This window comes from Cervus canadensis, chromosome 5 (genome assembly GCF_019320065.1).
Source record: "Cervus canadensis isolate Bull #8, Minnesota chromosome 5, ASM1932006v1, whole genome shotgun sequence".
Classification (NCBI taxonomy): Eukaryota; Metazoa; Chordata; class Mammalia; order Artiodactyla; family Cervidae; genus Cervus; species Cervus canadensis.
Window position 1 is genome coordinate 47,009,848 of NC_057390.1, and position 26,012 is coordinate 47,035,859.

The 26,012-nt window shown below is 46.8% G+C and overlaps 2 protein-coding genes and 1 long non-coding RNA gene across 4 annotated transcripts; 1 reads left to right on the forward strand and 2 right to left on the reverse strand.

Moving 5' to 3' along the window:
• Positions 1–287: 287 nt before the first annotated feature.
• Positions 288–16,657, forward strand: LOC122442612. The gene is made up of 3 exons (XR_006269677.1): positions 288–298; positions 7,933–7,939; positions 16,519–16,657. It is a non-coding gene; the product is annotated as an uncharacterized LOC122442612 (long non-coding RNA).
• On the reverse strand, positions 7,083–18,108 carry IL1F10 (interleukin 1 family member 10). Its single transcript, XM_043470460.1, has 5 exons — positions 18,079–18,108; positions 10,764–10,823; positions 8,457–8,542; positions 8,055–8,182; positions 7,083–7,774 (listed from the first exon to the last, which is right to left on the reverse strand). The coding sequence occupies exons 2-5, from the start codon at positions 10,793–10,795 to the stop codon at positions 7,562–7,564; spliced, it is 459 nt and encodes a 152-aa protein (XP_043326395.1). The 5' UTR covers positions 10,796–10,823; positions 18,079–18,108; the 3' UTR covers positions 7,083–7,561.
• Positions 18,109–20,984: 2,876 nt separating this feature from the next.
• On the reverse strand, positions 20,985–25,600 carry IL36RN (interleukin 36 receptor antagonist). 2 transcript variants are annotated; one of them, XM_043470462.1, is made up of 5 exons: positions 25,392–25,600; positions 24,980–25,035; positions 23,534–23,619; positions 22,396–22,523; positions 20,985–22,221 (listed from the first exon to the last, which is right to left on the reverse strand). In XM_043470462.1, the coding sequence occupies exons 2-5, from the start codon at positions 25,006–25,008 to the stop codon at positions 21,997–21,999; spliced, it is 468 nt and encodes a 155-aa protein (XP_043326397.1). In that variant the 5' UTR covers positions 25,009–25,035; positions 25,392–25,600; the 3' UTR covers positions 20,985–21,996. The 2 variants fall into 2 exon arrangements, with proteins under 2 accessions (XP_043326397.1, XP_043326396.1); XM_043470461.1 differs by lacking the exon at positions 25,392–25,600 and adding an exon at positions 25,220–25,290.
• Between the last annotated feature and the right edge of the window lie 412 nt (positions 25,601–26,012).

Sequence of the window (26,012 nt, forward strand, 5' to 3'; positions counted from 1 at the left end):
TGGACTGTAGCCCACCAGGCTCCTCTGTCCATAGGATTTTCCAGGCAAGAATACTGGATTGGGTTGCCATGCCCTCCTCCAGGGGATCTTCCCAACCCAGGATTGAACCCAGGTTTCCCGCATTACAGGCAGTTTCTTTATGGCCTGAGCCACCAAGGAAGCCCTAATTCAGCCAAGCTGACACATACATTAACTGTCTCATTTTCCACGTAAACCCATGAACATTCATTAGAATAGAGTCCCCTGGAACCAGTCTGGATAACACTTATCGTGGAGATACCTGAGTCTGAAGATACCTGTCTGCTCAGAGCAGACAGTCTCGTATGACTGTGCTATTTGCTGTGTCTCAGGTCCTAGAACGATGGGCCCTCAGAAAGTGTCTGCAGGAAATGTTCAGTGTAGAAGAGCCTGTGCTAAAACGGCAGGCTGCCAGCCTCCTCTGTCCCTCTAATTCTGTGACCAGAGTCTGAGTAAGGGAGTCGGAGGGGATGAGTGTAGGAGAGGAGGATTCACTGCAGCGTCTCTATCACAGGGAGAGGGGTTGACACACAGTGGGTACTAAATACGGGAGAGATTACAATAAGGCCCCTATATTCCCAGGTGGCTCAGCTGGCAAAGAGCCCACCTGTCAAAGCAGGAGACACAGGAGACTCGGATTCAGTCCCTGAGTCAGGAAGATTCCCCTGGAGGAGGAAATGTCAACCCACTCCAATATTCTTGCCGAGGAAATTCCGTGGGTAGTGGAGCTCACGGGGTCACAAAGAGCTGGATACGACTGAGTGCACATGCGCCACCATCATACAAACCTTCAGGTTGTGAACTTTCAAAGACATGAACATGCTTCTGGTCCCAGCAAGGAGAGCCTGTGCCATTAACGTCAGGCGTGAGTGAAATTGCAACTCGCCCTCCGTGTCCTATTGCTGATGCTTCTTCAGCTCTTCTATTTCCCACCTCCTCTCCCTCCTCCAGTCACTAACTCTTCCTGCCTGTTCATTCAGTGCTAGCCTCTACATGTTATCTGTTGTACTGTATTAGAGTACTTTTCAAGGTACAGTACTATAAGGTTTAAAATGTTTTATTTTTTATGTCTGTCTTTTATGTATTCCTTGCATGAAAATTATTATAAACTTATTACAGTACAGTACTAGATAGCCGATTGTGTTAGTTGGGTACCTAGGCTAACTTTGTTGAACTTAGAACAAATTGGACTTAGGAATACAATCTCCAAAGAGTATTTGTTCAAGTGTAGGGGACATAATTGCTCACCCAGCTCCACACCCAAAAAGCACTGCAGGATCTTTGTCGCCACCTGCAGCCCAGAGACCACACTGCAGGTTCCGGGCCTCAGAAATAGGCTTATATAGGGTGTGGATCCTGGATTTGCTATTGAGCAGGCAGAGATTGGAATTTACTTTGGGGATAATTAGATTTTTTTGTTTTGGTCAAATCACTAACAGACTCTTTTAATTCAGTTCAGTTCAGTTCAGTCCAGTTCAGTCGCTCAGTCATGTCCGACTCTTTGTGACCCCATGAATTGTAGCCACCAGGTTCCTCTGTCCATGGAATTCTCCAGGCAAGAATAGTGGAGTGGGTTTCCATTCCCTTCTCCAGGGGATATTCCCGACCCAGGGATCGAACCCAGGTCTCCCGCATTGCAGGCAGATTCTTTACCATCTGAGCCACCAGGGAATACAGTCCAATAACTCAAATGCCAGTGTTTCTAAGACATTAGTTTTTCTATCTAAGCTCATCATGTTAATTTCTGTCATGCTCACTTAAGAAATGGGTTGTATACTGTAGCAAAATTCTGTTACCAACCAGTACCCCACGGGGGCCTTCCCTGGACAAACCTCGCATGTCCGCTGCCTGCCTCTTGTTTATAGAAAAACTTTAGCCTCACAGGTCATCCCCAAGTTCCAAAGAATAAATTTAATCAGAGAAGTGAAAAAATGCAAAAATAAAGGAAAACAGTAAAGCATGACAAAATAGTAATACTTTAGCCATTAAATGAAGTTAAGGACAATTAATTTCTCCTTAAGGGGTATAGATGCCTTCCCTGGGCTTCCTTGGTGGCTTAGATGGTAAAGAATCGGCCTGCAATGTGGGAGACCCAGGTTCAATCCCTGGGTAGGGAAGATCCCTGGGAGAAGGAAATGACAACCCACTCCAGTACACTTGCCTGGAAAATTCCATGGACTGAGGAGCCTGGTAGGCTATAGGCCATGGGGTTGCAAAGAATCCGACATGACTGATCAACTTCACTTCACTAAGGGCTATAGATAATATTCTGACTCATGTCCTTTGAGCTGTTTTGCAGATACTGAAACCCCCACCAGGTAAAAGTTAACTGTACGTGCTCCCTACAAGCACATAGACCCCAGACTGGTTGGAACAAGAAGGTTGATGATGTTGATTCCTGGTTATCTCACCACCAACCGATCAGAAGAATGTTGGAGGATTCTGGGATGCTCTCCCTCACCCCGTCTTTAAAAATCTTTCCCTGAAAACCACTGAGAGTGGGCCTTTTGAGCATTAGTTACCTGGACTCCTTGCTGGGTGCCTGCAGTAAACACTACACTTGCCTTCACCACAACCTGGTGTCAGTAAATTGGCTTCACTATGCACAGGTGAGTGGACCCAGCAGTATTCAAGAAAATCTGGTTTCCATTAGAGTTTTCTTCTTCACCTTTACTTTTTCCTCCCTAAATTTGGGTTTAGGCTTCCCCAGACTTCCACGTATTATATAGCCTATGGTGTGATATCTTCAGCATTTGTTTTGCAGGGGCTATAGTAATAGAGTGGCTTTAGGGTGGGCATGGAATCACAGAGTGAATATTTGGGTCATGAAGGAAGTGTGATCTTTTTTTCAGTGCATGTGACTTTGGACATACAAGTTATAGGAGACCCTGAACACATCATCCTCCTGTATAAAGTCTCTTCAGAGCTTCTCAGAATAAAGACAAAGTCCTCTAAGCATAAGCCACTACCTATGTCTGGTACTTTTTGTCGACACATGTATACAGCATACATATGCACATAAGCAGACACAGGTTCACACATGTATACATGCACACCATACACATGTGCACACAGGTATGTACGTATGCATAGATGCATGCATTAACACACACAGTTGCACTCAGGACTTCCTTCAAACCTGTGTCTGCCCACAGCTTCTCCTGCCCCTCACTTGGCTGGCTCTGATGCATGCATTACCTCCCTTAAATCCTTCCCTGACCCCTTGGGATGGGACCATCCAGTAGCCCAGCTCCCTGGTACTACCTGAACGAGAGGTTACCACACTGGTAACAGTGTTCTAATCACCTGTTTACTGGTTTCTGGCTCCGGACCTGCCAGTTCATTTCACTCTGAGATGTCAGTGGTGGATAAGACCTCAAGTGTGCCTCTCCCAGGAATTTGCATAATAACAGCTCTGATGGGCTGGCTGTGGAATGAAGCCTTTGGCGTGGTCACCAGAAAGGAGGAAGAATTTCAGAGACAATACTTGGGGTGGGGCGAAGAATATATTCCTGGCATCCCAACATGTCTGTCAGAAGCTGCTTCCATTTCTTACTCTTAAATCCCCAGGGCCAGAACACCCCATCATTATTTCAACCCAAGGTTCCCTGAGTGCTGTTTGGAGCGTTTTCTAGTCATTCCATAGAAAGCAGTCAGTGGATGTTGGCTTTTATTCATAATGCCTGGTCTCTTCATCTTTAAAGCATAGGGGCTATGTCTTCTAAACCTCTTATATCTTCTTCCTCTCCCAAGCACTAATACTGCATTGACATATATTAGATGTTCCAAATGTTTTTTACTTAAATAGAGAATATGATCCAACTCATCTTTGCTGGCCCTTCTCTTGTGAATTGTGCCCGCCACCCACCCAGGCATACCCAGGCAAATCCCACTCCTTGGCCCTGCTCCAAGCTGGGTCAAGTTGAGTTATTTATTATCACTGGTGAAGGAGAGGAGCTGGTATGGGAAGCTGAAGCAGGGGTCAGGCCACCCTTGGAACCACAGCATCAAAGCTGATGCCAGGACAGGGCCAAACAGAAGGCAGGGGGTGGGAGGGGTGAGAGGCAGACCCAAGAGGAAGCTGAGATGAGCAGAAGACCTAGTAACAGCCCAGTTGGTCCAGTGCTGATCTCAGGGTCCCAGACTTGAAATCTGGGTCCTACTTGAAATACTTGGATGTTTCCTCCAGGTCTCCTCCTTCACCAGGCATCCATAATCTGGCCCCACCTATCTTCCCGTCTTAATTTTTGGCAACTCCCCAGCCATAAGCCTTGGGTCCCTGCACATGGCTGATTCATCCACACCCTAAATGTGCTGCGAACTCCTCCATCACCCCCTCCCAAGTTACTCCCTCTGCTTAGAAATACCTATCCCTGCATTCTCTGCCTGGAAACTACTTTTTCTCTGAGGCCCAGATAAAATGCTCTTTCCTTTGTGTAGGCATGTCTAGCCCTTTCCGCCAGCTATACCTCCACACTGCGTGGTGTCTATCTACCTTGCGGCAAGTTGTCCTCACACTGTATCCCAAAGTTCCAACAAGAACCAAGTGATCAACCACTAATTAATTCAAGACTGCACTTAGTGCCTTTGATGTACCAGCAACTACTCTGGGCACAATTGGTGACCCAAATTGAACAGAGTGCATGCATGCATGCTAAGTCCCTTCAGTCATGTCTGACTCTGTGCGACCCTATAACTGTAGCCTGCTGGGCTCTTCTGTCCATGGAATTCTCCAGGCAAGAATACTGGAGTGGGTTGCCATGTCCTCCTCCAGGGGATTTTCCTAACCCAGGGATCGAACCTACATCTCTTATGTCTCCTGCATTGGCAGGCTGGTTCTTTACCACTAGTACCACCTGGGAAGCCTATAATTGAACAGAACACGCCCTCAAAAACCACAGAGTAGCTCCAGCACATAAATACATAGTTGTGGGGCTTCCCCAGTGGCCCAGTGGTTACGAATCCACCTTGCAATACAAGGGACACTACTTTGATCCCTGATTCAGGAAGATCCCACATGCCGCAGAGCAACTATGCCCGTGTGCCACAACTACTGAACCTGTGCTCCAAAGCCCATGAGTCAAAACTACTGAGCCCATGCGTAGCAACTACTGAAGCTCGTGCACCGAGAGCCCATGTTCTGCAACAAAAGAAGCCGCTGCAGTGAGAAGCCTGCGCACCACAACAAAGAGTAGCCCCCACTAATCACAACTAGAGAAAGCCTTCCTGCAGCAGTGAAGACCCACTACATCCAAACTACAAAATAACTAATTAATTAAAAAGATACATAGTTATGGTATGATAGCCAGGTGACAAGTAGTGAGGAATATGCAGGGAAAGAATATAAATTTATTAGGGCCACAAAGTCTGGCATGTCTCTCTTCTGCTTAAAATCTTCCCATAGCATCCCTTGGCACTTAAAAATAAGTGAAAACACTTATTTGCCTTCAAGATCCCTCCATGATCCAGTCCCCTGCTGGTCTTGTCCACCTCCTAACCCTCTCTCCAGGACGCAGCGCCCCCAGCCTTCTACTACTATTTGGACACACTGAGCCCCTTCTGTCTCAGGGCTGTGTGTTTGCTATTTCTCTCCTGCATCCCTTCCTGCTCCCACTGCCTCCTATCCTTCAGCATCAGCTCAAACGTCACCTCCTCCAAAAAGTCAGAGTCACCTCCCCTGACCGCCCTCTCTAATGTTACCATTGAATACGTACTGCCCTCACCCTCTCTCATGCAAATTGCCCTTGTCTGTCTTCTTGCTTGTGTATTTGCTTGTTTAGTGTTTCTCCCACTCAATTATCAGCTCCAAGGAAACTTAGTTTTGTTGCTCCTAGAATAAGAGTGAAATAAAAATTTGTGGAACAAGGTTGGGGTCAAACGGACCAGGTGTACATGTACAGCCTATGTGACCTTCAGCAAGTTAAGTATGTCACTTCTGTTAGTCCAGTCTCTTTACCTGTCAAATGCAGTATGAATATTTGCCTTGCAGGATCATTGTGAGAGTGAAGACAGGTCTTTGTTGCTTTGTGCCGGCTTTCTCTAGTTGCAGTGAGCAGCGCACTTCATTACGGTTCGCATGCTTCTCATTGTGGTGGTTTCTCTTGTTGTGGAACACAGGCTGGTTCACAGGCCTCAGTAGTGGTGGCATGTGGGCTCTAAGGCCCACGGGCTTCAGTAGTTGCTGCACACAAGCTCAGAGGTCGTAGCCTGTGGGCTTCAGAGCATGGGCTCAGTAGTTGCAGCGTATGGGCTTAGTTGCTCTGCGGCATGTGGGATCTTCCTGGAGCAGGGATAGAACCTGTGTCCCCTGCATTGGCAAGTGGATTCTTATCCACTGCACCACCAGGCAAGTCCCTGAGACACACACTTCTTAAATGTCCTGACTCACAGTACAGGTTGGCCAGATGCTGAGTGGTTGTATGAAACGAGAAGAGTACCAGCGGCCCACTCCTCTGAATCTTGATACAGCAGGCTCCTTGATCTAACTTGAGCCTAACCAGGGGTCCTCTATGTAATGGAGAGGGCTCCAAGGATGTGTAACAGTCCTAACTACAAACTCTCAGGTGAGATCCATCTCTGTTTCCCAACTATAACCAGTCAACTCATCAGTTCCATGGTAACCTTTTTTTTTTTTCCCACGGTAACCTTAAACTCAGTACATCCAGTCCAAACCCACTGCCTCCTCATAACTGTTCCCCTTAGTCCTCACAGATCAAAACTAGCAGACAATCAACAATACTGGTCCATCAGTTAGGAGACTGATTCATTGTGAAGTGTCTGATAGAAAAATTGTGACCTGAACTATTAACACAACTGAGAATGTAAACAGCCCAAGGCATTATCCATAGACAGAGGAGGGGAGATGGATTCTGCCTGGAGTTTCTTGGTTATTTCTAGAAGCTCCAGAGCAGAGGAACCAGAGAAGAAACCATGATCAGGCTTCCAAGAAGGACTCACCAAATCACCCAGTCCCTTTGCATTAAATGCTGCACATCGAAGACCATGAAGGCCCTGTGTTAGTTGTCTACAGCTACTGTAACAAATTACCACAAACGTAATGACTTAGAACAAGACATATTTATTTTCTTACAATTCTGGAGGTCAGAAGTCTGAAATGGGCTTCACTGGACTAAAATCAAGTTGGCAGGGCTGTGTTTCTTCCGGAAGCTGTAAGGGAGAATGTATCCCCTGCCCTTTTCCAGCTTCTAGGAACCACCTGCATTCGTTGGCTCACAGCCCCTTCCTCTATCTTCAAAGTTAGCAGCATTGCATCTTCCATTCTCTTTCTGACTCTCACCCTCCTGCCTCCCTCATATGAGGACCCTGATGATTAATCATGAAGGGTCCACTGGGATAACCCAGGATGGATTAGCCTTCACTTAATCACATTTGCAAAGTCTCTTTTTTGCCAGGTAAGGTAACATATTCATAGGTTCTGGAGATCAGGATGTGGAGTTCTTTGAGGGGGCCATTATTCTGCTCAACCCTCAGTAGGATGAGCTTGGCTTGGGAGCACCAGGCCAGAACCCAGCTTCCTGCCTCCCTACCGACTCTGTTCAAAGTAGAATTCAGTGCGGGCTGAGGGCTCACTCTCCTTGCTAAGTCGCATGGGCTGATGGGGTTCAGAGGAGCTAGAGAGGAACCAGCCAGGCCAGGCAGCAGCCTCGAGCCTGAAAGCGGGGCCCGAGCTTCTCTGGAAGAAGGTGAAGCGGGTGGCCTCTTCTCCGCCCTTGTACAGGTCCTCGATGTTCACATCCTGTGGGAGCAAGGCAGAGGAGGCTGGATGGGGCAGCTGACTGTCAGCCCTCAAGGCTTCTGGGGCTTGGCCAATGAGGGAACCAAAAGGTGAGTCTTTCCCCAGGGAAATTCACTCTGCAGGTTCTAGAGGGAAGGATCTGGGCACTGGGTGCAGAGGGAGATGGTGGAAATCCAAACAAGAGGGACATGTGGACCTTGCTGGACCACAGATGGGCATAGAGATGCCAGAGCACCCTGGAGGTCTGTAGGGTCCCCCAGTACAGGGTGTGATTGCTCACCTCCAACTGCAGGGAAGGCCTCTCCCCTGTCTCCACACATGCCAGGCAACGGCTACCTCCCTGCACCCCCAAGAAGATGGGGAACTTGGTGCGTTCAAGGCCTCTGTTGGGGAGTATGCAGATGGTCTCTGGGAGGGAAGAAGAGAAGAGAGCCAGGTGATGAGGGGACCCCAGATTACAAGCTCTTAAGCGAGCTAAAGCTTGGGCAGGAAGGAACTGGGCCAGGGCACAGCTGACCTGGGCCCTGCATACAGACTGGGACTCCCATCAGGGCCCTGATCCCTCACTGGGAGAGCTCTCCCTGCCTCGGTTCTCACTGTCACTGGAGACAGAAGGGGAAGGAGAGCCTGGGGCAGATGGAGTTTGTGTGAGTCCCAGGAGGTCAAGGCCCCAGATGCTCACCTGCATGACAGTTGTCTGCATCGGGATCTCCCATCAGGAACTGGCCATCTCTCATGTACAGAGCCTTCTGCTCTGCATCCTTAATTCTGGAACAGGAATCGATGCTGACTGCCCGCCCCCTTCAGACACCCCGGGCCCCACAGCCCTTTCACCCCAGGCTCTGAATGACCTGCTCATTGGCAGTTCTTCTGTGTTGAGTCCTGCCCCAGGCCATGGGTGTGAGGCCTTGTGCCATGGCCACAGAAGCGGAACCTAGAACCAAGATCACCTGCAAAGCTGACTGAGCCCTTTTGTGACCATTCCCAAAAGCCCCCCTGATCATTGCTAACAAGCTTCCTGACTCCCAATTAAGCAAAGATGCCTGCTCCAGTAAACACCCCATAACACCCCAACCAATCACCCAACACTATCCTTCCAGCGGGGATTGTCTTTGTTCTGAGGCTATAAGAATCAGCTATTAACTCAGGAAAACTATCTTTCCCTGGTCTGTCAGGAGGTCAGCCCACTGCACTCACAGTGTCCTCATTATCTCTGCTCTTTGTTCTTAATAAACTCACTCCCTTCTGAAATGCTCTTCGTCTGGAAATTCTTTCCCAACCCACACTTAGACTGCCCCAACATCCTGCAGGTGAGAAGTAGGGATGCTACTCCATCCAAAAGTAGGTCAAGACCAGGTTAGCCATAGGCTATAGGAAAGTTCTCCTGGGGCTGGGCGTTTTTCAGAGACTGCATCTCTGTCTTTACCGAGCTTGGCCCCTGTCAGGCCCTCAGGGCAGTGATGGGAGCCAGGGTCTTCTCACTGAGGTGTACAGAGTTTTCCTGACCCTCCAGCCCTCCAGCATGCAAGTATATAAGGGGTGGGGGGGAGTAGGCCGCTTTGGGTGTACCAAATACGGATAGTCAGCAGAGAGTCAGAGCAGGGCCCTGATGACTGGCAGTGGGGTTGGCAGTGGTTCTAATGATCAGTGTGGGAGGGTAAACACGTGCAGGGAAGCTGAGAAAGAACCATGGTGAGTCTGTGCAGATCAAAGCCACGCCCACAAGGCTAACCCATTGCTGGCTGGTTTCAGAGATGGCCATCAGCTGCTCTCGGGCCTGGGGATGCTCCTTACTTTCAAGGGCAGAACTTCTGGGCCAACACCACTACCTCTAGGGGATTCTTCTTTCTTAGTAACAGCTAATTATAATACCCTGAGCTCATGACTGTATGTGTTTAAAGCAGGTTCCCTTGTATAATAAAAATGAAGATCTGAAAATAACCTGTTTTGGCAGCTAGCTGCCTCCCTCCAACCTCAACCACCAGGAACTGCCAGCCACATTCTGTTCAGGGACAGAACCCAGGCTAGAGACCCCAGAGAGCTGACATCCTGTTTTGTCATTTGCAGGCTCCATGCACATGTGTCTTGCCTTCTCAGCCATGCTGTAACTTCCTGGAGGCCCTGACCAATCCCCCATGTCTAGGATAGGATGGGGCCACAGAGAGGACAATCTTCCCAGGTGGCGTTAGTGGTAAAGGACCCACCTACCAATGCAAGAGACCTGGTTCAATCCTTGGGTCAAGAAGATCCCCTGAAGAAGGGAATGGCTACCCCCTCCGAGTATTCTTGCCTGGAGAATTCCATGGACAGAGGAGCCTGGCGGGCTACCGTCCATGGGGAGGGACTTAATCGCAAAGAGTCAGGCACAACTGAGCGACTAATACTCACTCATGGAGAAGCTGAGGGAATGCATCCCAGGTGTTAATCCTATTTTATTTTTATTATGCCCAAACTCATTCCTTGAAGGGCTCGAGATAGTTTACAACAAAAAACACAGATAATAAAGTGGTAAATGAAAAGCAAAGATTCAAATATCAAATGAGATAAAAGTAAGAGTTAGAAGCCCAGAATGGGAGTAAAAACCACAGAGGTTAACATATAAAAATGCTATCATTAAGATGCAAAATTATCTCTGAGCTTTTAGAGAGCGGAGGCTGAAGCAGCACAGAGAATGTGAGTCTGAGTCCTAGTCCTGTGTGACATCAGGTACTTAATAACCTTTTTGAGCCTCAGTTTTCAAATCTATAAAATGGGTTTAATAACTCTCCCTTGTAGATTTCTCAAGATGAAGGCAAGGCAGTAGAATGGCTGGCTTCTTGCAGAAGCTCAGGGAAGAAAGCTCCTGTAATTACGATAAGTGCCTTAATTATGGGGCACTTGAGCTTTCTGGGTGAGAGGGAACTTCATCCCTCTGACTCAGCCTTCTTTTCTTCTTCCTCTGTCATCCCCAGATCCCTGATTAGAAAAGGTAGACTCCAGGAAGACTTACATGTAGTATTTTGCCATGGGGAGGGAGCACATTCTTGTAAGCAGGGGTTACTGGTCCTTGCTGAAGGAGGAGAAAAAAGGGCTGTCAGAGTATGAATGGATAAAGAAGATGTCCATATACACAGTGGAATCATAGCCTGTCATAAAAAAGAATGAAATAATGACATTTACAGCAATGTGGATGGACCTAGAGATTATCATACGAAGTGAAGTAAGCCAGACAGAGAAAGACAAATATCATATAAAATATTGCTTATCTGTGGCATCTTAAAAAATGATACAAATGAACTTATTTACAAAACAGAAAGAGATTCACAAACATAGAAAACAAGCTTATGGTTACCAAAGGGGAAATGAAAGGCATAAATAAAGAGCTGGGGATTAAAATATACACACAACTATATACAAAATAGATAACTAATAAGGACCTACTGTATAACATAGATAATTGTACATATATAGTGTTGCTGTTGTTGCGGTTTAGTCACTAAGTCTTGTCTGACTCTTTGTGACTCCATGAACCGTATGTAGTCCACCAGGCTCCTCTGTCCATGGGATTTCCCAGGCAAGAATACTGAAGTCAGTTGCCATTTCCTCCTCCAGGGGATCTTCCTGACTCAGGGATTAAATCCATGTCTCCTGCTTAGCAGGCAGATTCTTTACCATTGCACCAGGGAAAACCCATCTAACTGTCTGTCTATCCATCTATCTACCTATGTATAACTGAATTACTTTCTGGGCACCTGAACCTAACACAGTATTGTAAATCAACTATAATTCAATTAAAATTTTTAAAAAAGAATGGCTGCAATTTAAAAAAAAGAAAAGGAAAAGAAGGGTGGTGGAGCTGGAGAACAGACACCCCAAGGGCCCTAAATCACCCCATCACAAGGCAGAAAGTTCTCACCAGGGACTTGTTTATCGCTGGCCTCTGAGTCCACCAAGGTGCCCCCAGCCCAGCCAGTTCCAAGCCCTCTGAATTGCCCTCCTTTGAGGCCATCCAGGAACACATCTAGCCGAGCTGGCAGGGGTGTGAGCCATGACCTGGGGCCAGCTCTGGGAAACAGGATGGAAGGTACCCCCAAAGAGTTCAGCCAAGAGACATTCCCTGGGGCTTAGATGGGGGTGGGTGGGCTCCAACCTCACAGTTTGAGGAAGAACCTGGTTTTGACCCTGACCCTGTCCCACTCCCCAGCCTGGCCTTAGAGACACCATCCTGACTTCCTCTGGGCAGCACTACTAGGAAGAACCTCCAGCCTGCACCAGGGGTGGGCAGGATCTCCCTGCAGTTAGAGAGCATTGTTCTGGGGGATGCTTTGCCAAGACTGTGACCTACCAGAGGTTATCCAAATTCCCCCTTTCTATTCCAGATGGAAAACAGCACACACATGAGACACAGACTTATGTTCTGGGGGAGAAATGGTCCAAAAACTGAAGCCAGTGACATCTATACAGATCCCAGACCACAGAGCTTCACACAGCTCTGCTCCTCCCAGGTGGATCATCTGTCCCTAGAGCTTTTCCCTGAAATTACCACTTTCAATCCAGCACAGAAAGAAACCCAGAGCCAATCAGGGCATGAGGCTGGGAGGAGTTGGAGAAGAGTCCAGAAAAGTAAATACAAGGATGGCTAGGGCTGAGGCTAAAGAATAGATCTGATTCTCTCACCAAGGAAGAAGGGAAAGAGAAGAGAAGAGGAAAGAAAGCAGAAATATAGAAGAAATGGGAGAAAGGTAGAAATGAAGAAGCAGGGCTCAGAGAGGGAGAGGGTGATACTGAGCAACATTTTGGGAATCTATAAGACGGAAGTCCTGCAGGACTTCCAACCATCTCAGGCTCCCTGAGCTCCTGACCTGGATGTTAGAAGGATGGCTGTAGTCAAGGTGCCTTATAGTATAGGACCTGCCACTTGATCACCTTGAACAAGTCATTTCCTCTCCCTCAGCTTTGCAGTGAGAGTTTGAGCGTTCGTGAGGACAAAGGATCATGGGACACCAACAGGAGTACAAATTCTGGATAGATGTTGGTGATGTGAATCAAGGTTTGAAGCATTCTGTGTACTTTGTAATTTCATCTGTTTTCCATATTCTAAGGGAAAAATAATGAATTGCCCAAGTATTTAATAATAAAGATGTTCATGTCATCATATTTTATAATAGCAAGAAATTGGAAATAATCTATCTGCCATAATAGGTGACTGGTAAAAATGGTAAATAAGAATGTGGAGGCTCAGTGATAAAGAATCTGCCTAGAACACAGGAGACATGGGTTCAATCCCTGGGTTGGTAAGATCCCCTGGAGAAGGAAATGGCAACCCATTCCAGTATTCTTGCTTGGGAAATCCCATGGACAGAGGAGACTGGCAGGCTACAGTCCATGGGGTCAAAAAGAGTTGGACACAATTTAGCGACTCAACAGCAACAGAAGTTATGGTAAATAAGAAAGTATGTGTACATGAAAGACAATGTTGTGGAAAAACATTTTATGATATATAAATGTTCAAAATACAAAGTGCAAAGTGCAGGTTATAAATAATATGTGTATTATGTTTCCATTTAAATCTACCCAAATACATAGAAACAAAGATGATCAATATTTTATAGCACATATCTATGGCTGATATGATTATGGGTGATTTTTATTTAATTTTAGCATTTCAACACTTTTCTTTATATGAATATGAATTTCCTTTGTGAATGAATGAATGAATGAAAGTTGCTCAATAATGTCCAACTCTGTGCAACCCCATGGACTGTAGCCCATCAGTCTCCTCTGTCCATGGAATTCTCAAGGCAAGAATATTGGAATGGGGGAAGTATATGCTACATTTCAATTTTTTGAAAAATGAAGTGTTCAATCCAAGTCATTAGTTTTCCAGAATGTGCCTGCCTATTGAATTACTTGGAGGACTCTTGAGAAGTACTGTTTCCTGGACTGAAGTTTCCTGAAGTGACTTAGTGATCAACTGGGCTGGGGAAATGGTACACGAGTTTGGTTCTTCTCACTCTTGAATGAACATATAAGTCACCTGCAGCTCTTGTTAAAATACAGATTCTGATTCCCTAGGTCTGGGGTGACCTAAAACTCTGCATTTCAAATGCAACCAAATGGTATTAATGCTGGAAGATGCTTTAAATATCAAAGGACAGATGATCTTCCAGCCCTTATAAGCTGACAGCAGCATGGCCTTGATGCAAACCCACTTGATGCTGCACTCACTCTCAGCCAAACTATTGGAGAAACTTTGGTTGGAGCGGCAGAAATATGGGCAACCTGGTGCTGTGCCAAGGGCCGGCTGGGGCAGACCAAGTAGAGGGCAAAGTGTGAGGCCAGACAGACAGGCTGATGACTCCCCCTCTTGGTCAGTGTCAACTCAGAGCCAACAGAAATTCAAGAATGGTCCAGTCCAGCAGGATCTCTGGGACTCTAGAAGCCTCTTTTCCTGGTCTGGCCTCAAACCTGTGTCTCTCCTAAAGACCCCCAAATCAGGAATCCCTGCCTGGGGTCTTGGTATAGATTGTGATGTATAGAAGTGAGTAGGAATGAGAGGCCATCTTCTAGTTTATCAGAGAGCCTGGGTTCCTGGTGTGGAGCATCTGCCATAGTCCTTCCCAAAGTACCACATACTCCCCAAAGCTTTCCCTTCCCAATTGTCTCCAAGTGACCTTTCACTGGACATTAGGCTATAGCCCTCTCTGGGTACCATCTTTGGCTATCTCAGTTCCCATCAATTCACCTGTCCTGGACCCAATATCACCAAAAAATATCCCTGGACTTCCTCAAGCTCTTTTGCACATCACACTCACATTGATCTCACCCTCTCCTTCATCCTCCTACACACAGTCTTCATTGAATCTGTTCCCTCCAAGACCAATATTAACTTCTGTAGAGTCAAACCAAATGACTTTTTTGATTTGTCAGATCTTTGGCAACTGCCTCCCTTGGATCCCTTGATATTGATTCACACCTCTCCATTCTCTGCTCAGGTCCATTGCGAATTCTTCCCTTTTTGCAGGGGTCATCCCTAAACCTTGAAATCACAAGCCAACATCCTAAGCACTCCTCTTTCATATCCCATGGAGCTACAATCCATCCATTTCTACAGATGCAATTATCATCTTTCTCTGATGCCTCCCAAGCCCAGTTTGAACACCCTCCTTTATCTCCAGCAGCCTCCAGGATACCACCCTCTGGATATCCTGCCATCATTCTCAACCAAATGCATCTAAGGTCAAATTCATCTCCTCCTCCTCCAAGTCCATTCATCCCTCACAGTATCATTTCTCTTGCTACCACAATATTCCTCTAGATAGTGAGATTCAAGACCTGAGAACTGTTGACAATTTCTCCTACTTTCTTGACTCTATGACAGATTTATCAACAAGTTCCAATAAATTATGTCTTTAAAATATAAACTTTGTTTTCTTCATAGCCATTAGAATTGTGACTATATTCCTGGTTTCTCCACCTTCAGTACAGCCCAACCTATCTGAGGTTTCTGGACTTGTATTCTAAGTACTGCTTTCATCACATCCCCACCCCACTCTAGCCTACAGTGGTTTCCCACCATATGATACACTTTTCTAGGTATATCTCACTTCTCTGTGGACACTAAATCACCTCCCAGGCAATGAGACTTCTTTCTTATTTTTCTCATAGGTATTCTCAGAGTTATCTTTGATTTCCCTACCTCCAAAGTCATCCCATCCTATTGTTGTCCATTCAGATCTTTTGGCATTAAGGTCACCGGACATGATATTATTATCTATAGTTGAGTATCTAGTTCCGCCAAGTTAATTATCAGCTCAGATATACAAGGTCATGTCACTTAACCTCTAATCTTCAGTTTCAGCACCTATAAATCATGGTATTAGAGTATGTGGTTATTAAAATTCTTTCCAGATCAAACTATCAGTGATTCTATGATTCAGTGTTTAAAGACTATTTTCTTTACCATTGCAATCCTACTCTAAACTCCCATGAAGTTTCATTGTGTTATTTATTGTTTTATATGTAGACATTTATTTCCCTTTTTAAATTTAACAGGCTCTTTAGGCCACAAAATGTGGCTTGTAGCTCTCTCCACCTGCCCCAACTGAGGTACATCCATGCTTACAAATAGGACATAGAAACACATACCGCAGATTCAAATGGAAGGTTGGTTCTAGACCTAACTCTATTACAAGTTTGTTTTGCCACCTTGGAAAGTCCCTTTTTGTCCCTAGGCCTCCAATTTCTTATCATTAGAATGAGAGGCTGGGCAAGATCAGTATTTTTCAAAAGTATTTTAAGTTTCAAAGAAAAGTTTTCATGGGAACCTAAGGAAAATTAGATGGATAAAAGGTACCTGTTTAGCAGAATTAGAAAGAAATGGAGATATGGGAACCCAGTTAGCATTGACCACTGAAGCAGGCACTGGGTGTATATGTCAATCTCAACTTCCCAATTTATCCCTCACTCCACCTTTCCCCTTGGTAACCACACACTCTACTCTATATAAAATAGATAACTAATAAGACCCTGTTGTATAGCACAGGGAACTCTACACAATATTCTGTAATGACCTAAATGGGAAATGACCTAAATGGGAAAAGAATCTGAAAAAAGAGTGGATATATTTGTATATCTGGAGAAGGAAATGGCAACCCACTCCAGTATTCTTGCCTGGGAAATTCTATGGACAGAGAAGGCTGGTAGGCTAAGTCTATGGAGCCTTAAAGAGTTGGACATGACTGAGCAACTAAACAACAACTGAGGGAATGGCTACCCACTCCTGGAGCGGTTCCTGCCTGGAGAACTCCATGGACAGAGGAGCCTGGCGGGTTACAGTCCATGAAGTTGCAAAAAGTCAGACAAGAGTGAGCGACTTTCAATTTCACTGTGTTAATAGATATTCTCTCTGTATGCCTAGAAGGATCTGTGAGTCTGAGATCCTTGGAAATAAACAAATTAATTAACAAACCATGCCCTCATGGCAGGTCTGATGGATAGAAAAAGATAAACCATCAGTGGGGTAGCTGCAATAAGCCCACAGGTTTTTACACTGGAAACTTTGATTGTTTAAATAACAAGGACATGTCTGTGTGGATGCCAGTAAAGAATGGACTCTTCCTTGGCCCTTGCCTCCCTGGCTACCTCTCAAAGATAGGGGGAGCCTGATGTTTCTCTCAGCATGCCAAGCTACTGACCCCAATTCTTTGGTGCCTCCTGAGTTGAAAGTAATGTCTTATGAAACAGGTCTCACTGGTTTGTACAAGGTGCTGACTGGCTGGTGAGGCCAGGGCCTGGTCTTGGGTGGCTGGGAAATTTCCCCTCCTTAGGGAAATGTGGGAGAAGGAAATGGCAACCCATTCCACTATTCTTGCCTAGAGAATCCTGTGGACAGAGGAGCCTGGTCGGCTGCTGTCCATAGCATTGTACAGAGTTGGACACGACTGAATCGACTTAGCATGCATGCATATATAACTGATTCACTTTGCTCCATAGCAAAAACTAACACAACAATGTAAACCAACTATGCATGCATGCACACATACTCAGTCCCTATAGTTGTGTCCAACTCTTTGTGACCCAATGGACTATAGCCTGCCAGGTTCCTCTGTCCACAGGATTTCCCAGGCAAGAATACCAGAGTGGGTTGTCATGCCCTCCTCCAGGGGATTTTCATGACCCAGGGATCAAACCCAAGTTTCCTGCATTGCAGGTAGGTTCTTTACCTGTTAAACCACCAGGAAAGCCTGTAAATCAACTGCCCCCTCTCAAGGCACTGGGGCATCCCTAAAGAAAATCAAGCTTCATCAAACATTGCTGGGTACCACTGGCCTCAGTGATTTCTTCTGAAATTACTTTCTAAAATCTGTGCGCTCCTTGAGGACTTCCCTGGTGGTCGAGTGATTAACAATCTGCCTTGCAATGCAGGGGACATGGGTTTGACCCTAATCAGGGAACTAAGATCCCACAAGGGGCAGAGCAGCTAAGCACTTGAGCCACAGCTAGAGAGTCCGTATGCCACAACGAAAGATCCTTCGTGCTGCAACGAAAGATCCAATGCACCCAAATAAATTTAAAAGTATTTAAAATTTTATTTAAATTCTGTTGTCCTAAACATTTAAAAACTTTAACATGACTTAGCTATACTTTCTCCTCAAATTCTTTCTATGTGCCCCTAGACTTATTTAGCATCCTATATCTACATAAAGGATACCTTGCTAACTAGAGAGCTTTCCAGGAGAAATCAAAGGGAGGTGGCCTATCAGAGATATTGACAGAGGGAGAAGAAAAGAGAAAAAGAGAAAACACTGCCTTCTACCACTGACCTGCAGATCCTGGGTGCCTGGAACCTCCAATTGATTTCTCCAGGCTGTCTACACTGAGTTTATATTGCCTGATCAGGGTGGGACAGCCTGTAGCAATGTTTATAATTGGCTCCAGGATGGGGAAGAAAGGCGCTGGGATTTCACAAGGTCTTTGGCACAGTCTAGATAATAAGAAGGTGGGAACACTAATGAATATTTGTTAAAGGGGAGAGAGTCGCCCATAAAGCCTTAGCAGAAGCCAGGTGCTGGGACCCTGCTCAAAGCTACTGTCGTTAATACTGATATTGGTGGTCAGACAGCTTCATATCACCTTCCCTTTGGTGCCCATGGAGCTCCATCTAGTCTTAGGGAAGAAGAAGAGGCAAGAGTGAGTGTGTCTGAAAGGCCTAAGGACAGATTTTTGTCCGTAGCCAGGCTGTGACCATGAAGGCAATGTGAGAATGGGGGTTGTTGATATTGTGAATAGCCCCTGTTGGGAAAGATGAAAGGGATGTCTTTGTTTTTCAACAGGCTCTATTAGTTGGTACCAGCTTGATGAGGTGAATGTCTAAGGAAATCCACTACAGTCAGAAGACACTGACCTTAGATTTATCCTGGGATTGAGCAGGTGCTGTGTGCCCTAGACTACAAGGGCATATGACAGTGTGAGCAGGGCAGAGATGAAGAACACTTGGGCTTCTGATTGACATTGCTTAATTCAGCCCATCCATCCACTCATCTGTCCATCCATCCATCAATCCATCAGTTCATCTACCCATTCATCCATCCAGCCATCAGTACATCTACCCATCCACCCATCCATCTGTGCATCTACCCATCCATCCATCCATCAGAATGTCTACACATCCAACCACCCATTCATCCACCCACTTACAAGGGGCAGAGACACTTAGGCATAGTATTCTCTGGGGACCAACTGCTTTATTGTAATTCTCCCTCATGGGTCATTTGCAAAGTTCCATAAAGAGCTCGGTGAGGACATGGGAGAGGTCAGTCCTATACCCAGATGTCTGCAGAGTGAGCAATGAAAAAAGATGGGCAAAGGTGGAAACAGATTTCTGTTTTTTAAGGCCAATAGTCATTCTTCACCCTTTCTCCCAATCTCTTGTTCCCTCAATGGAAAAGTTCAAAGCACAGGGTATTTTACCAGGCAACCAATCAGTGCTCACTGAGCATTCACAAGACCTGTAACAGAGGCATCTAAGACATGGTCCCTGTTATTAAGTAGCTTTACAGTCTGACTGGGGAGCTAAGTCATAAATACTTGAAAAGACCAGACTCTCTAATCTCTGAGCCCAGGGGATACTGAACACAATAGAGGGGAGAACCTCCTTGAATAGAAAGATAAATTCCTAGAATTGAAAGGGCTTTCGCCCTTTATATAATTCCTCCTCTTTCACTACTCCTGTCAGCACATCCCTGCTAAAGTCCTTTTGAATTCTATCAGCCTACAAGTGATACAGCAATCACACTTGAAGCTGGAGAAAGCTTCAAGAATGAGGTAGAATTTCAGCTGCTCCCTGCAGGGTGGGTCCATTTCGACAGGTAGAAGAGGGTGAAAGAATATTCTGGGTGGAGGAATAGTCTCCATATTCGACACTCTCTGGACTCCAATAATTTGCCAAACATTAGTAAGGTGCTTGGAAACAAGCCAGGACAGACTTGACCTTGAGGTGATCTCAGGGGCCTCAGATCCCAAGTCAACTGATTCCAAGGAGGGGGAGTTAGCACAAAGCACAGTCAGAGCTGATGACCACGGATCTCAACTCAGCAGGGGCTCCTGGGAGTCAATGATATGAGACCTTTTCTGGGCATGTGGGCAGACAGTGTGAACCAAGTCTGTTCTCAGCGGCCCTGAGAGGCCTGTGGTAGCAGCTTGCTGTCTGCTGCCTGAGGCTTTATGCTGCTTCTGGGCTGAAGCTGCTGAGGTCCCTGGAGCCAGACCCTCTGGCCTGGCCTTTCCGTCGCTGATCCTTCAGCTGCAGCTGAACCTGCCAGGCGGGTCTGACTGGTGAGGTGCAGAGGGGACACGTGGAACTACCATTCGGGCCCCTCCTCTGGCTTCTGCTGTGATTCCCCATGGTTCAGGCAGGGACCCTGGAGTCACAGCCTCTGGCCCATATGTCTGAAGGTGCAAAGGGAGCTGAGAAAGATCTAAACCTTGTGGAAACAGAATATTCAACCAATTTAGTATGGTCAGCTTTTTAAAAAAAATATTTATTTTACTCGGCTGAGTCGGGTCTTAGTTGCCATGCGTGGGATTTTGTCATGTTACATGGAATCTTCCATTGCAGTACACAGACTCTCTAGTTGTGCAACTTGGGCTCCAGTAGTTGTGGCACAGGGGCTTAGTTTCTCTGCAGCATGTGGGATCTTAGTTCTCCAACCAAGGATCGAACCCATGTCCCCTGCATTGCAAAGCAGATTCTTAACCACTGGACCATGAGGGACGTCCCTGATCAGCTTTTCAAGTTTGATGTTTGGGGAAATAAAAGGACTGGTGTTCATTTTGACCAGGGCAATAAAAGTACTGGAGAAAATTGCAATCAAAATAAAATAAATGATTTATTTCTCTTCCCCTCCATACTAGTCATGTATTGCTGGGTAACAAGTGACCTGACCCCAAACCTTAACAACATAAAGCAGGAACACTTATTTTCTCAGAGTTCCTAAGGACTGGGCTGAGCTTAGCTGGGTGATTCTGCTTCAGTCTCTCACTAGGTTACAGTCAGTCAGAGGCGCATCACTTGAAGGCCTAGCTGGGCTGGAGGCGGAGCTACTGTCAAGTTCACTTGTGTGGCCATTGTCAGGAGCCTTCGTTTTCCACCACTAGGTCTCCTTACAGGGCTGCTCACACATAGCAGGTGGCTTCCCCCAGAGCAAGTGAACAAAGAAACAGACCAAGATAGAAGCCACAGTGTCTTTTATAACTTAATCTCACAAGCAACATAACATCACTTCTGTTGTGTTCTACTGGTCATAGAAACAACTGTGATTCAATGTGGGAGGAAGCACAGGGGTGGGGCATGAATACCAAGCGACTGGGGATCATCAGCCACTCCAGCTTCATTGTAGAACAATTAGAAAATACAGATAAATAAAAAGAAGGAAAGAAAAATCACCTCTAATAGCATTACCCTGACATTGCTAAAATGGAAGTCAACTCCTTCAGACTTTTGTTTCTATGCAGAAATATATATAAATAGGTTTTTTTCATTAAATTGCAATTAAAAAATATGCTACTTTGTAACTCATTCTTCTCGCTCAATACGTCATGAGCATCTTTCTGTGTGAAGATACATCAGTATCTTGGGTTTTAATTGTACCTTGGGTTTCAAAAGGTATGACATGCCCATTTCCGTCTTCTGAGTTGGAGCCACTTCCTCAGACACCACTACCCTCTCCCATCCATGGCTGAAACATGAAGGTAGAGATGGGAAAGGCAGCATATGATGGTGGCTGAATTAAAGAGAAGGGGGTGGGGTCTGAGTCCTCAACTCTATGACCACTCTCCCTCTTCTGCACAGTGGAGACCTCGTGTGGCCAGCTGGTGGCCCTGATAGGCTCAACTAGAGATGTGCTGCCCTGTGGGGCTCAAAGCTACCAGGTAAGTTATCAAAAAGCATGGAAGGTTTCCACCACTCCCCTGACCCTGACTCATTAGAGGTTTATTTCATGGGACTTTTTCAAGGATTCACACCAGTAGTGCCAATCAGCAGAAGAGGAAACTGTAGAAAGCCCCAAATCTCAGAAGGATTTACCCAAACTGGGAAACAAGGGCAGGAAGAGTGGCAGTATGCCCAGCCCTCAAAAGTGGGGGCCATGAGGGTAGAGGCAGAGTGATCACCACGGGTGTCCTCCTATGCCTCCAGCCCCTGCCAGAGCTGGCCTTCCAGGGAGCCCTGGAGACACATTGCCCTAGTCACATTGCTGGAAGTAGAAGTCAGTGATGGGCTCGTCCCAGCTGGTGTCCTTCAGGAGATGGGTGATCTGCAGCGGCTGGTCAGCTTCAGGCACCGTGCAAAGAAACCAGCCTGGGTAGGCAGCCGACTCAAAGCTGGAGGTGAGCCCCGTGTCCCGCCGGTAGAAGGTGAATTTCTTAGACTTCTCAGCACTATGATAGAGCTCCATGATGTTCACTGGCTGCGGGCAGAGGGCATGACAGGTGAGAGACAGGAGCAAGCGGAAGGACACAAGGAGGCAGAGCCACAATCAACAGAACGCTGCGAGGGAGAGGTGCCCCAGCCACAGCAGCAGCAGCAGCAGTATCTTTGACTTAGTGAAGCCACATGGTGAAGCTGCCCCGACAGGACCCACCTCTAGTTTCAGGGTTGGTTCCTGCCCTGTCCCACACGACAGGCATTGGCTCCCACCCTGGACGCCCAGGATGACCGGAGAGAGCTTGGCATCCAGAGACCGATTGGGGACAACGCTGATCTCCTCACCTAGAGGAAGGAAGGGGATGAGGGAAACTTGACTGCTCTTCCTCTCTCTCCCCCACTGTTGGCTGAATCAGACACTCTCCCACTAGGCTAGTCAGAAGGGGAGCTTCATAGCAACTGCCATGTAGGGAAGGGTGGTCTCCTAAGGTGGTCCAGTGAACGTCAAGACACATAGGACCTTGAAGATGGTATTATCTTCCACCCCCACATCCACTCCCTTGTCCAGGGTCAAAACTTCAAGTCTTCAAACCCCAAGGGAAATTTGATCACCTCTTTCAATGCCCCTTGACCCTCCAGACTTTTCTGTAACCTGTCTTGATAAAACTCCCAATTAGAGTTATTTGGACATCTTTCCACCCTCCTGTGAGAGTCCTGAGATCAGAAAAGGGTCTCATTCCTCTCTGTATAATTCCTCCATCTCTCTCTCTCTCTCTCTCTCACATACACACACACACACACACACAACCTCACAGAGAGCTCTACCTGGCCCTAACACCTGGTGAGAGTGTTCCAGGTGTGTGCTGCTTAGTGAGCAGGCCCAGTCACGCTGTGTGGGGCAGAGTGAATGAGCACGAAGCCAGATGGTGCCACCTGCCCCTCTAAGTCCCACCACTCTGAGTGACCAAGGACCCTCAGAGAGCCAAGGGGACCCAGAGTAAAGAGGCAGGAAACCCCCTCTCACATGGGAGTAAAGATTTAGACAGCCTGCGTTAGTGCTCTCCTCAGCAAGAGCTATCAGGAAAAGGGATGTTGGACGCAGCTTCACCCACCAAGGAAATGACAAAACAGCCAACTTGGAAAAGAATTCCACCTCTATATAGAGGTTTCCAGTGCATGGCGCATGCTGGAAAGTGTAATATTTCACTTGTCCTTGCTCAGAACCTGGTTTTTTGACACCCTGTCTACTGTGTCAGGTCTGTAGGTTTGTGCCAGTGTTTTTAAGCCCTCTTCAGAGCCCCTCCCTCTGAACATATAGAGACCTAGGGAAGTAAGGTCAGGTTTTGGCCACCAACCTTTAATGACCTTCCCCGCTTGTAGGCCTCCAGCTAGAAGCTGATTATCATGCAGGTAAAGCACCTTCAATGCTGCATCCTTCATTCTGAAATATCAGGACAGGATGACATTCAGTTAGGGGAGGGGTTGCTCCAGCTTACCTGGGCTCTCGAGACTCTGCCAATCTCAGGCACTATCGCCCTCTCTTCCCACTGAGCTGGAAGTAATGGCACAGCCTTCTCTCCCACCCCTGGGGACACATGCCTATCACAGGACAACACCACAGCCTCCCACCTGAGTCTGGGACTTTCTCCTTCACCCTCTGCAATCTTTTCTACACTAACCAGACGTTGGAAAGGAAACTAAACTGGGGGTCAGAGTCCTGGGTTCTCACCCTGGCTCTGCCACCATCGTCACAATAGACAAACGGTTTGCTCTCTCTGGGCCTGAGTCTCCTCATTGCTAAACTAAGAAGATAGGATAGATGCTGTTCAGGCCTTTTCAAGGTTAAAATGTGCCTTGATCAACTTCCACCTTTACTTCCTCTGCTTTGTGCATTTATTAATATTTCCACTTGGCTATATAGTCCCTACTATGTGAAGGATTTCTTTACATTTAAAATTCTTTCATTTTGCTTTTCAAATTTAATTCACATTTACAATCTCAGTTGATTTTCTGACATCCTGTGAGGTGAAAGATGTACTCTGAAGGGGGTTCTTCCAGATGTCATATGGAAAAACAAAGTATGCAATATACAAATTGGCTAAATGTTGGCTAAACACAAAGAAATCTCTACTTCAAAGTAACTAATACGCTGAGTTGTGCTACAATCCTCTTCGAAGGGGACCTAGAAAGCCTATTTTCCACATTTCCTTGACCAAAGAGCACCACTGTATAAAGCCACTCATAAGACTGGCTTTTCTTGGGAGGCAAGCTATACCAGACCCTAAGCTCAGTGAGAACAAGATTCTGCTCATTCACTGTTCCAAGTCCAGAGTGGAGCGCCTGACTCAGCACAGGTCAGTGGACAGACAGACTGACAGAAGAGTTTTGCTAACGCTGTTTTGTCCCAAAGGGCAGTAAGGAAGTAGTGCCTGGATTGACTTCACTTCACCTCATTGGAGGGTGGCGCTGGGGGCGGTGGCTGGGGGCGGGGAAAGGCAGGGATGGTAGGTAACAGTAGGGATCCAAGCTCCTAACTGCCTTTCTCATTACGATGGACGATGGACGAGGCCACAGCTCTTTTCTCATCAGGTAACCCCCAAGAGGGAAGCCTGCCCCAGTCTGGAGAGGCTGGGAGAGATGGTCTAAAGACAAGGAGGTGGGTGCCTGTTCACACCTTTCCAGACGCCCCCACTGTAGGCAATCCCGAGCACCACCTCAGCGGAAAGACTGGAAAACAGGTCTACCCGGAAGTCGTGCCCCCTCGCACTGGACACGAACCAATCAGAGGCTCAGATACTCACCGGAAGCACAGTGCCCCGCTCAGGACCATCTCGAGCTCCCCAGCTTGTAGACACTCCTATTTTGAGATAACAGAAAATCTTAGGTGAAAATGGAGGTTGAGCGGCAGGGGACCTGGGCCCCCTGAGCCCTCCCCACCTCCCTCCTCGACCCTCTGCCCTGGCATGGGAAGAGCCCCCAAGGAGCAGGGGAATTCTAGGTCTGGGGTCAGGAGAGGCGAAGCCCAGTTCCCTAGAGGACACCTCAGAACGCTCCTTTCTCCAGACGGAGCCCGTGCTGTCTGCCTGTTCTTCCAAGGTTGCCTCAGCCCTTTTAATGATCCCTAGGGAGGGGCCCCTGAAACTGGCTCAGTCTCGGGAGGAGCAGGATTGCCAGAGTGATTTCATACCACCTTAAGCTTCCAGAAACACTTGCCTGCTCATTATCTCGCTCAGAGAAGGAAACTTCTTGAAACAGTCTTCTTCTTCAATCAATTCTGAAGAACTTCCAGGGGTTTTCCAGCCCTTTGTGATCACTGAGCTCCTAGACATCTGGCCCTGCCAGACCCAAGGGCAACATGCAGTGAGCTGCTCAAGGAAAGCAGAGTTTAGAACAACCCCCTTTCCGCCTTTCTCCCTGCCGCCTTACTTCTCTCCCTCTTTCGTTTGCTCCCTCCTTCCCTTCCCTTCTTCCTCTTTCCTGTCTGCCTGTGCCAAGACTATGGAAAATGCTGGAGGTGGAGCTCGCCTGCTTAGATACTGTCAAGAGTATATATTCGTTGTAGAAAAACCTGAAAATCCAGATTGAAAAAAAAAAAAAAAAAAAGAATTTTCATCTCCAGCTTGTGTATCATCAGCAAACCAAGAACAATAGTTTTTCCTCTGCCCATACATACCTGTAACCATCACTTTACACATACTGTATCCCAGATGTGCTCTGTTTAGTCTCTCTGTCCTGTTCGAGTCTTTGCGACCCCATGGACTTTAGCTCGCTAGGCTCCTCTGTCCATGGGGATTCTCCAGGCAAGAATTCTGGAGTGGGTTGCCATGCCCTCCT

Bases quoted from the DNA above. Each gene is read 5' to 3' on its own strand.
- IL1F10 (XM_043470460.1), bottom strand. From the start codon at position 10,795: ATGTGCTCCCTCCCCATGGCAAAATACTACAT. The intron at 8,543-10,763 runs GTAAGTCTTCCT...TTCCTGTTCCAG, and splicing joins CCCATGGCAAAATACTACAT to AATTAAGGATGCAGAGCAGA. The intron at 7,775-8,054 runs GTGAGCAATCAC...TTGCTCCCACAG, and splicing joins GGCCTTCCCTGCAGTTGGAG to GATGTGAACATCGAGGACCT.
- IL36RN (XM_043470462.1), bottom strand. From the start codon at position 25,008: ATGGTCCTGAGCGGGGCACTGTGCTTCCG. The intron at 23,620-24,979 runs GTGAGTATCTGA...CTGATATTTCAG, and splicing joins AGCGGGGCACTGTGCTTCCG to AATGAAGGATGCAGCATTGA. The intron at 22,222-22,395 runs GTGGGTCCTGTC...CTCTGCCCGCAG, and splicing joins AACCAACCCTGAAACTAGAG to CCAGTGAACATCATGGAGCT.